The sequence below is a fragment of the Hibiscus syriacus genome, unplaced genomic scaffold (genome assembly GCF_006381635.1).
Source record: "Hibiscus syriacus cultivar Baekdansim isolate YM2019G1 unplaced genomic scaffold, ASM638163v2 tig00110195_pilon, whole genome shotgun sequence".
Classification (NCBI taxonomy): Eukaryota; Viridiplantae; Streptophyta; class Magnoliopsida; order Malvales; family Malvaceae; genus Hibiscus; species Hibiscus syriacus.
The window spans coordinates 1,391,427-1,403,835 of NW_024062621.1; the positions used below are offsets into that span (position 1 = coordinate 1,391,427).

The 12,409-nt window shown below is 32.8% G+C and overlaps 3 protein-coding genes across 3 annotated transcripts; all 3 read right to left on the reverse strand.

The window, feature by feature from the left end:
* Positions 1-313: 313 nt before the first annotated feature.
* LOC120218010 (calmodulin-like protein 8) lies at positions 314-1,674 on the reverse strand. The gene is made up of 4 exons (XM_039215021.1): positions 1,481-1,674; positions 1,237-1,394; positions 942-1,022; positions 314-452 (listed from the first exon to the last, which is right to left on the reverse strand). The coding sequence occupies exons 1-4, from the start codon at positions 1,557-1,559 to the stop codon at positions 315-317; spliced, it is 456 nt and encodes a 151-aa protein (XP_039070952.1). The 5' UTR covers positions 1,560-1,674; the 3' UTR covers position 314.
* Positions 1,675-4,127: 2,453 nt separating this feature from the next.
* Positions 4,128-5,685, reverse strand: LOC120218276 (2-methyl-6-phytyl-1,4-hydroquinone methyltransferase, chloroplastic-like). The gene is made up of 3 exons (XM_039215257.1): positions 5,111-5,685; positions 4,676-4,982; positions 4,128-4,393 (listed from the first exon to the last, which is right to left on the reverse strand). The coding sequence occupies exons 1-3, from the start codon at positions 5,668-5,670 to the stop codon at positions 4,238-4,240; spliced, it is 1,023 nt and encodes a 340-aa protein (XP_039071188.1). The 5' UTR covers positions 5,671-5,685; the 3' UTR covers positions 4,128-4,237.
* A 955-nt stretch (positions 5,686-6,640) lies between these two features.
* On the reverse strand, positions 6,641-9,454 carry LOC120218014. The gene is made up of 3 exons (XM_039215024.1): positions 9,246-9,454; positions 6,827-6,930; positions 6,641-6,794 (listed from the first exon to the last, which is right to left on the reverse strand). The coding sequence occupies exons 1-2, from the start codon at positions 9,372-9,374 to the stop codon at positions 6,829-6,831; spliced, it is 231 nt and encodes a 76-aa protein (XP_039070955.1). The 5' UTR covers positions 9,375-9,454; the 3' UTR covers positions 6,641-6,794; positions 6,827-6,828.
* Positions 9,455-12,409: the final 2,955 nt, after the last annotated feature.

The window sequence follows — 12,409 nt, forward strand, 5'->3', positions numbered from 1 at the left end:
TATGATTTTTAAAAGTTTTCTTAAATTCATATACCAATTTGAGGAAAAATATAAATTTTAGGTTCTGCTTTTGGTAATAAACCCAAACTAAAATTTCAACTAGAATATGTGAATAAAATTGGGAAATATATTTGAACTTTTAAGTTAAAAAGGTCTAATTTATATTTTGGCCATTAAAGAACAACAAATTAGAGAAATTACTTATTAGGAGAGAGAAACAAAAAAAGGAATTTTGAATACAAATTAAAAATAATAAAAATATTTGTTGATCAATCAAATGGTTGATGGAAAAACTACTAGATTTTTTCTTCTCCTCATCCAACGGTCGTCATCATTTTGACAAACTCATCATAGTTGACCTGACCATCACCGTCCAGATCTGCTTCTTTGATCATCTGCTCAACTTCCTCATCCGTTAACTTCTCACCGAGGTTGATCATCACATGCCTCAGCTACACACAATCAAATCATATAAAAATAATTATAAATTAATTATACAATTAAATCCAATAATAATAATAAAATCCAAAAACCCAACTTCAATGTCTTGTAAAAAACATGTCTAACATTCATTGCATGCAAAAGAACATTACAGCCTATCATATACATTGATGTCCACATAAAGGTTTAATCCCTTTATTAGTCTCAAATTTAAGATTTAGTCCCTAAACTTTCAAAATATGATTAGTTAATTCAAATAGTTAACGATGTCAATTATTTCAGTTAAGATGTCATCTTAATGATGAATTAAGAGAGATTTTTTTAAGGGGAAAAACCCTCGTCAACATTTTAATAGGATTAATCACCTATTTAGATAAACTTATGATATTATAAAAATAGAAGAATCAAATTATGAAAGATTAAACAATAGAGATTAAATTTTAAGTTTGAGTGTAATAGAGGGATCGAAATCAAAATTTAACCAAATAAGATTAACCTACCTCACTAGCTGATATATACCCATTTTGATCCTTGTCAAAAACCTTGAAAGCCTCCTTAAGTTCCTCCTCTGCATCAGTTTCCTGGAATTTAACAACCAACAATTTTAATATGTTTCTGGCTCATATATATATATATATATTCTCGAATCAAAAGATAATTAAATAATTCTAAACTTTAAAATCTAAACTTCGAATCAAATTGAGAGAGCTTTCAAGTCCGAGAAGGATACAACCTGAATCGACTTGACTCGAACCGATAATATATGTAGTAAGAATTTGGGTATTTGTATATTACCTTCATTTTCTTGGCCATCAAGTTCAAGAACTCTGCAAACTCAATAGTCCCATTTTCATCAGCATCAACTTCCCTTATCATGTCTTGGAGCTCTTCTTCAGTGGGATTTTGATCCAATGATCTAATCACTGTTGCCAGTTCTTCCACAGTAATGCAACCTAAAACCAACAGATACAATTAACATAAAGGATTCATTTTAATCAAAAATCATGAGGAACATATGTATACATATATATGTGTGTACCATCTCCATCTTTGTCAAAGAGGCAAAAGGCTTCTTTGAACTCAACAATCTGTTCTTCACTTAGTGTATTATCTCCCATCGTTATTCTGTTTGGTTGCCTAGAAAATGAGAAATCTCAAGAAAGTTTCAAGAGAGACAAAGAGATAGAGAAAGAGAGAGAGAAGAGTTTAGAGTATGTGTGTTTTGTTGAGTATAGCTCAAGCTTAGCTGGGTTTATGTAGCATTCCAATGCAAGTAAGTTTACCAGACTTTTCTAACCCTAATGAATTAAAAAATTAAATTCAAATCAATCGTATGTATGACTTAATCTAAGAGACAAATAATCGATTCCGATTCAATCTGATTTGATAAAATTTATATCTTTTATGAAATATGATTTAAGATTTATATTTTTATTTATGATATAACTTAAAGATCATGTTTTTATTATGATTACGAACATAAAAGATGTTATCGTAATAAATATCGAATATTTGAAATGTGTTAATCTCCCCCTATGTTTGTAAGGATTAAAATATTTAAAGACAGCTGTAAGGGTTTGAAGAAAATGAGACAAAACTACAAAAACCATTCAAAGCTATAAAGTTTTGAGGACTAATGTGAACACTCTGCATATTCCGTTGTCGTTTTTACGTAATTTTTTTATTTTCCTTTTTCAAACCCCATAAAGCACGCTGCATTGCTTGCACGACCCCGTCCATGCTCTGTTATTTCTGTTTACCTTTCGCACAATCTTTTGGTTAAATAAAACGTCAGATCAAATCGAATTAAAAAAATAAATTAATTTATTTAGAGGAAATATATGTTTACGTTACAACTAATATATGTTTAAAAGGCTTTTAATGATTTGGTAAATAGATATTTAAATATTCCTACAGACGATATTTCAAAATTAGGATATCTATGAATAAAACCTATCTCTATAACCACTGAGGTCATTTGATTCTTGTACGATTTGATTTATTTTTCAAACATATATAAGAAATTTAAAATTATTTTCTTTGAATGTGTACCATAAATGTGACTAGATGAATTTAAATTAATATTAAGTATATTATATGTTAAAAGTTAGCTTGTAATTTATTTATTTTTTCTTGTAAGAAAGGATTGTAGCTATTGTGATTTTTTCATTTTATAATTTAATTTAAATATGATATTTTTAAATATAGAAATATTTATAAAAAAAAAGTGGACCCGTGGTCAATAAATGAAGGAAACCCTACATGTGCATGGCTGTCAACGCGGTTTTATAAACTTCTTTCTAGGGTTAGAGTACGGTTGTACTCTTTGAAAAATGGGGGGAAATTAATAAAAAAAAGTTTGAGATATTATTAATTTATTTTCATAAAAGATTCATTTTACAAATCAGTACCTGAGTTTGTTATTTTTTTATTTTGTATTCGAATTTGAAAAAAAAAATCTTGTAAGTACTAACATGACATTTCAACAATCAATTGGATTACTATCATGATATTGGCTTATCACAACCTAGTTAATTCTTAAATACTAGGATAACAACAAATATCTATTCAAGAAAAAAATCAAATTTAAATAACGATATGATCCCCAAAAAAAGAGAGACTTAGGTACCATATAAAAAAAGTTTTAGAGTTTAGGTACTGATTTATATAATTAACATAATAAAAATACTGGAAAAAAAACTAAAATAGTTTACTTAGGCAAGGAGGACTGTACAGTCGACGTAGCCTTAACACGTAAGAAATAAGCAGAGGGGCAAAGTCATATGGTCGACAGTTTAGACTTTGATTTTCAACCTTCAAACCCCGTGCTATAAACGTTAGTTATAGGGTAAATAACATCTTTAGTCACCCCATTATTATAATTTTGTTTTCTCATTTTGGTCACTAGCATTATGTTTTTATTATATTTTAATTACCAGTTGAATTTGATTCTAATTCAAAAATACTTTAATAAATTTAACTCTTAATATATATAATCATTTTCATTCTAAATAATTCAATAAATTTAATCTTCGAATACAATTACGACACATGTTATTTTTAAAAAAAATTAAAGAGTATTAGATAGATCTAAAGGGATTAAACTTGAGATTTAGGTGGTAAATAATATTTAATCACTGCATCAAATTAAATAATTATTATATAGTTGTCAAAAATAATATTTAACATAAATTACGGTTGAAAGTAATAATTACTTTTTGATTTTTCTTCAAATATAATTTTTATTTTTTCATAATACAAAATAGTTTTAGATTGATTTAAAAATACGATAAAATAAATTAAATGACTTTGATTTATATCAAAATCTACTTGAAACAATATGGAATAACTAGTTTTATGATTTTATTGTTTTAATTATAAAAATAAATCTCAAATTAATATAAAATATATTAGTAATATATAAATTTTATAAAATCTAGATTATTTTAAACATCAATTATAAATATTAAAATTAAAATGCCAACAAAACAAGAAAAGAAAAAACCTCCGATAATCCGTGAAAGCGCGTACTCCATTTGCCTTTACTGCATAAAACAGGTCCCCATGATGAAGATCTTACACATTGATAATTTGAAGTTCGAGATGAAAATATATATATAAATACGATACGAATACGCAAAGCATCAACATATATAATATATGAAAATCCGATATAAATGGATAATATACGGAAAACAATACACGGATCGATAGGTCTAACACGACTCGGATATCTCCAAAAACGTTGGAAAGATGAGCAAAATAATAAGCAGTTAAGTCAAGTAGTTGAGTCATTTCATATAGGCTGGCCCTTTGGAACAATTTGATCTTTGATCCACATGTAAATGGGAACCAATACAAAGTAAGTTGCTGCAATTGCTCCAATAATGAACCGAAAAAGGAACAATAATGGATTAACAGGTTTCTTCACATCCTCTGCCTTTGGACCAAGCTGCAACAAGATTTACATGCTGTTAGAGAACAGCTAAGACGGACTCGAATGTGAGTGTCTGACATGAGTATGTCCATTTCTTTTTAAGTTCGTATCCATACACCTACGCCTTGATGTGTAGGACACGGATGTCGGACATGAGAAGAAATATCTTCGGATATCCTCGCATACTAAGATTTCTAGTATGAATGATTCATGATTTTAATACAAAATGAGGATGCATATGGAAGTTATTCTAATATCATTTATCCCATAGGAAAAGCACCAAATAGATTATGCTACCTTCAACGGAGAGTCTCCCGAGAAGGGCTTCACTCCAGTCACGGAACAACCCATGATCAAGCCGTGTCTTCGGACACCACGATACCATTTTGGTCCGATCCTTTTCAGTTTCACATCTTTGAAGCCAGCCTTTTCGAACCACTCTATGTACTCTTCCTCTTTCGGGAACAGCATCCACATATCCGCGAAAAAACGAGACAACCAGAATGTTGGATATACAGGACCTATAACACAGGCTTTCCCTCCTATTTTCAGTACTCTGTAAGCTTCCTTGATCCCGCGCTGCGGATCTGGCCAGTACTCAATACTGAGGAACTCAAACATATAAATGCATATAATATGAATATCACAGACAATAAACCATTCCAATTTCCACATTTCTGCAACTATTCAATGGAAAATTCGTCATACAAGAAAGGTAAACCGAGTTATTACCTTCCCGCGGACACGTATCGGTCGGCATAATCGGTAGGAAATGGGAGATCCTCGGCATCACCTTCAATTATCTTGCATTCCTTCAAAGGTTCCTTCTGCCTAGCCTTGGCAAGCTGGTGAGGTGACTGATCTAGAATTGTGACATTCTTCGCATCAACATGCTTCACTATACCTAGAGTCGTAAACCCGGTTCCGCCACCAACGTCCACTACTTTCATATTCCTAGAATAAAGATCAGCGGGTTCGAGCGCCTCGTCGCGCATATCCTCGGTCCAATGACCGGGGTTTATGATATGGTCATACACTATTGATAAGAACCTATAAAACCAAAATGCTTCTTGCTTGTGTTGTATGAACCTAGGCTGGGAAGCAGGCCTTGAGGATGATAAACTACATTTGGGTGCTATGATTCTAGCCTTTTGATTCTTGCTGTAAAAAAGTAAACCCTTTTGTGGCAAACACCTAAAATGAAAATTTGAACCAAAAAAGGCTAACCTTGTTGGGGTTGCTCCACTGATGAGATTCAGATTCTCAGCTCCACTGAGTATTGAAGAAGCCATGGAATGATGCAACTGTGAAAACCCAGAAGCACCAAAGTCAAATTACTAACTCTCAGGGCATGAGATAGTGAAAATCCAAATATATCATCTAAATATGAGCATTGGAAAGAAAGGAATCAAAATGGCTTACAAATGGAAGTAAGAGATGCTGACTTCAAGAAAGGAGGATTGTGAACCACACGTTATGGTGGTTTGGGATAAACCGATTGCCTATAAAAAAAAAACAACCAGTTACCTTTGGGGTCCTCATTTTCCAAACGGGCTGGCTCAGGCAGGTTCGGGCTCGAGTTTTTCTTAGTTCGGGCTTTTCCATTTTTCAAGTTTGGATTTTTATGAACTCAGGTTTTTTCGAGTTGGAGATTGTGGTCGTTTTTCAATTCTGCCCTGGATTGTTTTATGCATTAAACTTCCTGCTTCTATACCATTTTCTACCTGGTCACTGTTTTGGAAAGAAAACAGTGCTAATGGGAAACAAGGAGCAACAATGAGTCCGATCTTGTTCAAGACTGCCCCCGGCTCGTAGCAACGATGATGAAGAAATATACATTATCATACATCCCACTTTTCAAGTTTCGTTATAATATAATGTTAGGGCTGGTCACCCATCAAATAACATAGACTTCTAGTTTCATGCCAAGAAACACACCACTTTGCCATATTCCCTCCTTCCCCTCCCTCTTTAACAGGATCATATATAGACCGGGAATCGGTATACGGAATAGCAAGAAACAAGCTAACTCGAGCATAAGTTTATTTACTACCTACCATGAATGTTAACGAGACCCAAAAGTCCATTCATCCATCATGTGACTTCACTGTTGCCTTCAAAGTCATGCAGCAATTCTTCAAAAGTAGAGCATATTGTGCACATTAGCATATATAGGGCACCTGTTTATCGAAATGTCTAGTAGGAAGAACAAATATATGTTTAACTAACATTATACCAATTAAAGATCGTGAAATTCCTTGATCAGCAAGCAAAGCAAGTTTAGCTATAAAATTTTAACCATTAATGTTACATAAACAAACCAGACATTTTGTTTCCTTTCATAGAAGCACGACACTTTATTACAGCATACTTACAAAATGCAGGTTTCGTAGAATAGTAATAGGTGCAACCGGAAACCTACATACATCACTAACAACCCCGAAAGAGCATCAACGGATGTTTTTCTTCCGAGCTAGCTCACGAGCCATCTCTCTCAACTCCTCAGGTGATTGAGGTCTTGGTCCCTCTGGAGGATACACTACATAGGATCGCTTCACATCAAAGGAAAAAAAATAAATGATTTAGACTCCATAAGAAATACTCTACATGACAATATATATACATACACACACGTATACATATATTTTGAGATAGACAGATATAAGCAACACTTATAAAAGCATCAAAATGGTCATTCTAGTTAGAATTAATTCCCAGACAAAAAACTTCTGTGCCAAATTACCATTTTAGACATTGCAATATCGGCAATTTAGATCTACATCCAAGGGCAGTCTTGTGGACGGTTTGGAAAATTAGGAATGAAGTTATTTTTAAGAAAGGGAAGTTGGATGTGGTGTTGTTGTTCTTTATTGCTCGGTTTAGAATAGTTTCTTGGTTTGCTGCTAGTTTTGATTTGCAGATTCCTTTTGATTCTCTGGTGGGTGATTTAACACTTGCTGATTCAATGGTCAGCCACAAAGTAAGATCCAAACCTTCGTGCTGGGTTCCTCCTCCAGTTGGGTTCATAAAGATTAATGTTGATGGAGCAATGGTGAAGGGGTGGAGCAAAGGAGGTATACGAGGCCTGATTAGGGACAGCAGGGGTAAGTTGAGTCATTGGTTTGCTGAAAATGTTGGGGGAGGTCCCCCGATTATGGCAGAACTTCTGGCGATTAAGAGGGGGTTGAGCTTGCTTATTGATTCTGATGGGGTTTGTAACCAGAGGATTATTTTAGAATCTGATTCATCCAACGCGCTGAAGTGGATCAAAAATCCGGAACTAAGCACCCCTTTATTCCAACCATTGGTGAAGGAGATAGTCTCTAATTTGGAAGGGTTGGACATTTTGTTAAGGCTTATATCGAGGGCTGCTAATTGGGAAGCGGACAGATTAGCTAAGGAGGGTATAGGTTGATTTGCTTTCTTGTATTTGGGGAGTTGGTGTGTATGTTTCATTTTGTTATGCAGTTTTTGGTTTTCAGTCTTATGGTATTAGTGACTACGTTGTCCAGCTGAAAGTGGTTTTTAAGTCTTATGCGTTTTGGGAAGTGTTGGTTGTTGTAAGGGCTGGCTATGTACTATTCTATTGGTTAATATAACTATAGGCGCTATTTTCCTCCTTTCAAGGCCCTTCATGTTACTTTCATAACATGGAGGGTAAAATAAAGGGGGTTTTTTACGCGGCCTCATCTTCTATCAAAAAAAAAAAAAAAGACATTTTATACATAATGAAAAAGAACGGGGCTAAGAGAATCCATGCATATCTTTTAAGGTCGACTAGAAGTTGTATTAGTGTCTAGATGGAATGCAAAATACATTTAATACATAAAATGAAAAAGAATGGGGATAAGAGAATCCATGCATATATTTTACGGTCGAGTAGAAGTTGTACTAGTATCTAGACGGAATGCAAAAACCATTTTATATATGATGAAAAAGGACGGAGTTAAGAGGATCCATGCATATCTTTTAAGGTTGAGTAGACGTTATGGAAGGCATCGTATATGAATAAGAATTTTTCCATATTTTGGATGAGATGAAAATTTTGAACTTGAATGATAAAATTTGGTGTCAATAATGGAGCACTAAATGATTTTCATTTCTTACTCTTATGATAAGGGTAAATGACTCATGTACGGGTAGACATATTATGCCTTATATAAGTCTCCCACTCAATGAGAAAGCACAAACAACCTCAAAGCTACACAGGTAACAGGGGCTTGCCCAGCTAATCTTTTTAACGGTCCATTCATTGTCTGAGATGGATATAGCAATAAAGCCAGAAGCCTCGACAACACGCCAAAAACAGAATAATGCCTTCTCCAAACATGTGTAGCCGGAGTAGGCAAACACGGTTGCTATCAGTTCACTTACGTCTACTTTCATCCATGAAATTAACTTACATAACATGGCCCCGGAACGAAGTTTCTAAATTCACCATTTCAATTATATACAAAGCTCACGAATGAATTTCTATGTAACTCAAACTCGATGTTAGTGTTGAATATGTATTAGATATCCATGGACATTTAAGTTAACTCCACCATCTCACAAGAATCCAGAGAAGAATTTCATCCATGGGCTTAAAGAACATGGCCCCTCCAAATCTCAACCAACAAGCTAAAACATTGCATAACTTAACAGCACATCATGTTCGACAGGAAAAAAATAAACACCCAAATTTCAGGAAACTCAAACAAATATCAAACTTGGATCTAAATTCAAGCTGATCAAAGATTAAAATATATCAATCCCTCATGAGATTCAAAAACTAAAATCAATCCAGCAAAATCTAAGAAATAATAACAATGCAGTTGTTAATTATAGTATTATATACAATGAAGAGGAGGGGTAAAAGAGAGCTTACATTTCCCATAAATTTCTGGAGATTCTTAGTGTTGTTGGCGAAAGTGAACATAAGAACGATGGGGATCGTAACATAGAGACCAAATTTGGCGATTTCAAGAACACCCTTTGAAGTGCCTAAAGAAGACATTTTCCCCTACTACTTTTCCTGGGAAAATTGATGGGAATTTGCAGGAAAATTTATAGTTAAAACCCTTCAAGCGGCTGAAAAAAAATCTTGGACACGAACATATCCTTATCCAGTAAGATATATGCTAAAGGGCTCATCATATGATAGCCCAGAAATATGAACGTTGCCCAAAATTACATTTTTGGCAATTTGAGTTTTGATCATTGGGCTTCTAGCCCCTTAATTCAATGGTATAATTCAATTTTTAGCCCATAAAAACTTAAAACGTCAAATTTAGTCCTTTAATTTCTTTAATTACATGAAAATTTATCATTTTTGGACTCTAAAAATTTCAACTTGTCATTTCATTTTCTTTATATTATCTATAATCTTCATTTTTTTAAAATATTAATATCCAATATGTGTTTGATGTATATTTGTATATCCATGTCTCGAATCAAGATAAGATAAATGAACACACAAACGAATCTTTGTGATTGAGTGATACACATTGAAACAAGTGCTTTGGAGTCCAAATCTCTCCCACATTTCAAGTGCATCACCTAATTCAAACCATTTTAGCTGCCATGGATCCCTTCCTATCCTATGAACAGCACAAACTCATCTATGATGCGGCAGTTTCAGGCAATGGATAATGTGGTTAGGGTAATGACCAATGAGTGGCGACATAAATGTCACCAACCTTGTGTTTATTTTAACTACATATGAACAACAAGTATCAAACATGCCATGTGCTTTGTTCTGGACTTTGTCTTTCCAACAAAAGATTTGACAGAAAAGTTTAGGCTCCAATTTTTATTTTAAAGTTTCAACTGTAACTGCAATGCATGCCCGTCCAGGAAGAATCTGTTCACTGCTAAACAGATAGGAACGACCAAAATATATCCATAGACAGATTTTTGTATTCAAACATCTAAATAAAAACTTTGGGATCACTTGATTCAAATCCTGGAATCTTTTCAGATCTTGTTTCTTTATACCGTTATAGGGTTTTGTTACTGTTACATGAACTGATAGTTATGTTGTGTTATATGATATTAGTATAATTATGATTTTAGTCCTTTTGAGATTTAATCCCTCTAATTTAGGATAATTTGGTCCTCTACTTTTGTACTAGTAGGTACAAACTGATGACATTAGCAGCTATTGGTGTGAAAGTGATGACATGAATTTTCTTTTTTAGATATTATTCGAATGACAATGGAGCAGGGTGAGGATGGATGTTGCTATATCCACTGTTCCACTATTAACAGTTTGAACATAATTAGATTACGATCATAACATTTAAGGTTCAAATTTGATATTTAGCGTTTAAATCTTAATATTGATTATGATTCTAGTATTCCACAAATTAGAAAACCTAAAGGGTGAAGTACACAAATGGTCCCCCTGATTATAAGACATTATTTTATTGAGTCCCTCGACTATTAAAAGTTACAAAATTGTCATCTAACTATTCACATGTTATGAACTCATCCTTATTGGTTAAAAAAATTGACGATAATCTGAGCTGAATGATAACCTTATGATTGAGATATGCTAAAATTTGATCCCAAAATTTCAAACGACTATTATATATATATCTCATGTAGCATGTTAACGTCCAGCTCAGACGACTGTCAATTTTTTTACTGAAAAAGAACAAGTTTGGAATATATAAATAATCGATTGGCCATTTTATAACTTTTAATACTCGAGAGACTCAACAAAGGAACACCATATTGTTGGAGAAGCATTTTGTAACTTTTAAGAGTCAGGTACTCAATAAAACAATGCCCTGTAGTCAAATGACCATTTGTGTACTTTATTCAAACCTAAAAAGCATTGATATTATCATCATCTAAGATTCAATACATTTGATTAATGGCGTGGGGCTCCCAACAAATTACACCCTTTTGCTCAAAAGAAACATATAGGGTACCAAGTCCCAAAAAGTTTTCTCATTGCTGGATAAATATTTTCCCAACAAAAGGTATTATTAGTTTAATTGTCTCACTAACCAATCGGCAGCTGGAAAAACTGGTAATGATCCATGCTCTTGAGAAAAAGACAACATGGAATGGGATATATTCCTTCCTTTTGTAGATTATGTTATCGAATCCCATCTCATTTTATTATTATCATATGTTGATGATGTTTATGACATATTCTTTTGAGACATTATTAAATTCAACGCTTCCATTTGATGCTCACATAGAGGGAGAATTTTACGTATTGAAAACAGCAAAAAGATGCTGACTATAAACTATTCATTTCCCTTTGGATTTTTCTCTGTTTTATATACAGCTTTCAGGTTTCATGTGTGGGTGGAGCTTTTGGAAATCAAAGAAAAATATAATTAATATATAGAGAAAAGTTAGGATTAATTATTGAGGGGGGCAAATTATTTAAATTTAAAATAATAAAAAATATTATTTTTTAAGTTTAAATTAATAAGACCTGAAAATGGCTAATCTAGGGGCGAGAGTAAGGGTTAGTAGGTTCGGGTTTTGTGAGGTTCCAACCGACTCGATCTAATTTTTGAGATAAAACCTTGCACATGATTCAATTCGATTTGACACAAATATATATAATAATTATTTTTATTACGTAAAATAAGAACTTAATTTAAAAAAATAGATATAGGAATATTATTTTAGTTATTCCTAAATACAATATTATTATCATAAGTCAGGTCGAATCATATATTTTTCACCCTAAATATGATCCTTACCCAAATTGACCTTACAGTTAAAATTAATTTAACTCTATAAAATCGAATCGGATCAAAATTTGTCGAATCTAGATCTCATACCCATGTTTAAGAAAGAGCCCATTCTACTCTCCAAATACCTTCATCCCTGATAATACATTATACAAGTATCATGGGAGATCAAATTCTGTGTTAGAATTTATGCGATGCATAAATTTTAGATTTAATTTATATACTTTAATTTAATTAATTTTAATCCTTATGATTTTTAAAATTTAAAATTTTAATTTTAACCCAAATACTACAAGGAGTCAGAAATACACACATGCTTTCTCCCTCTTGT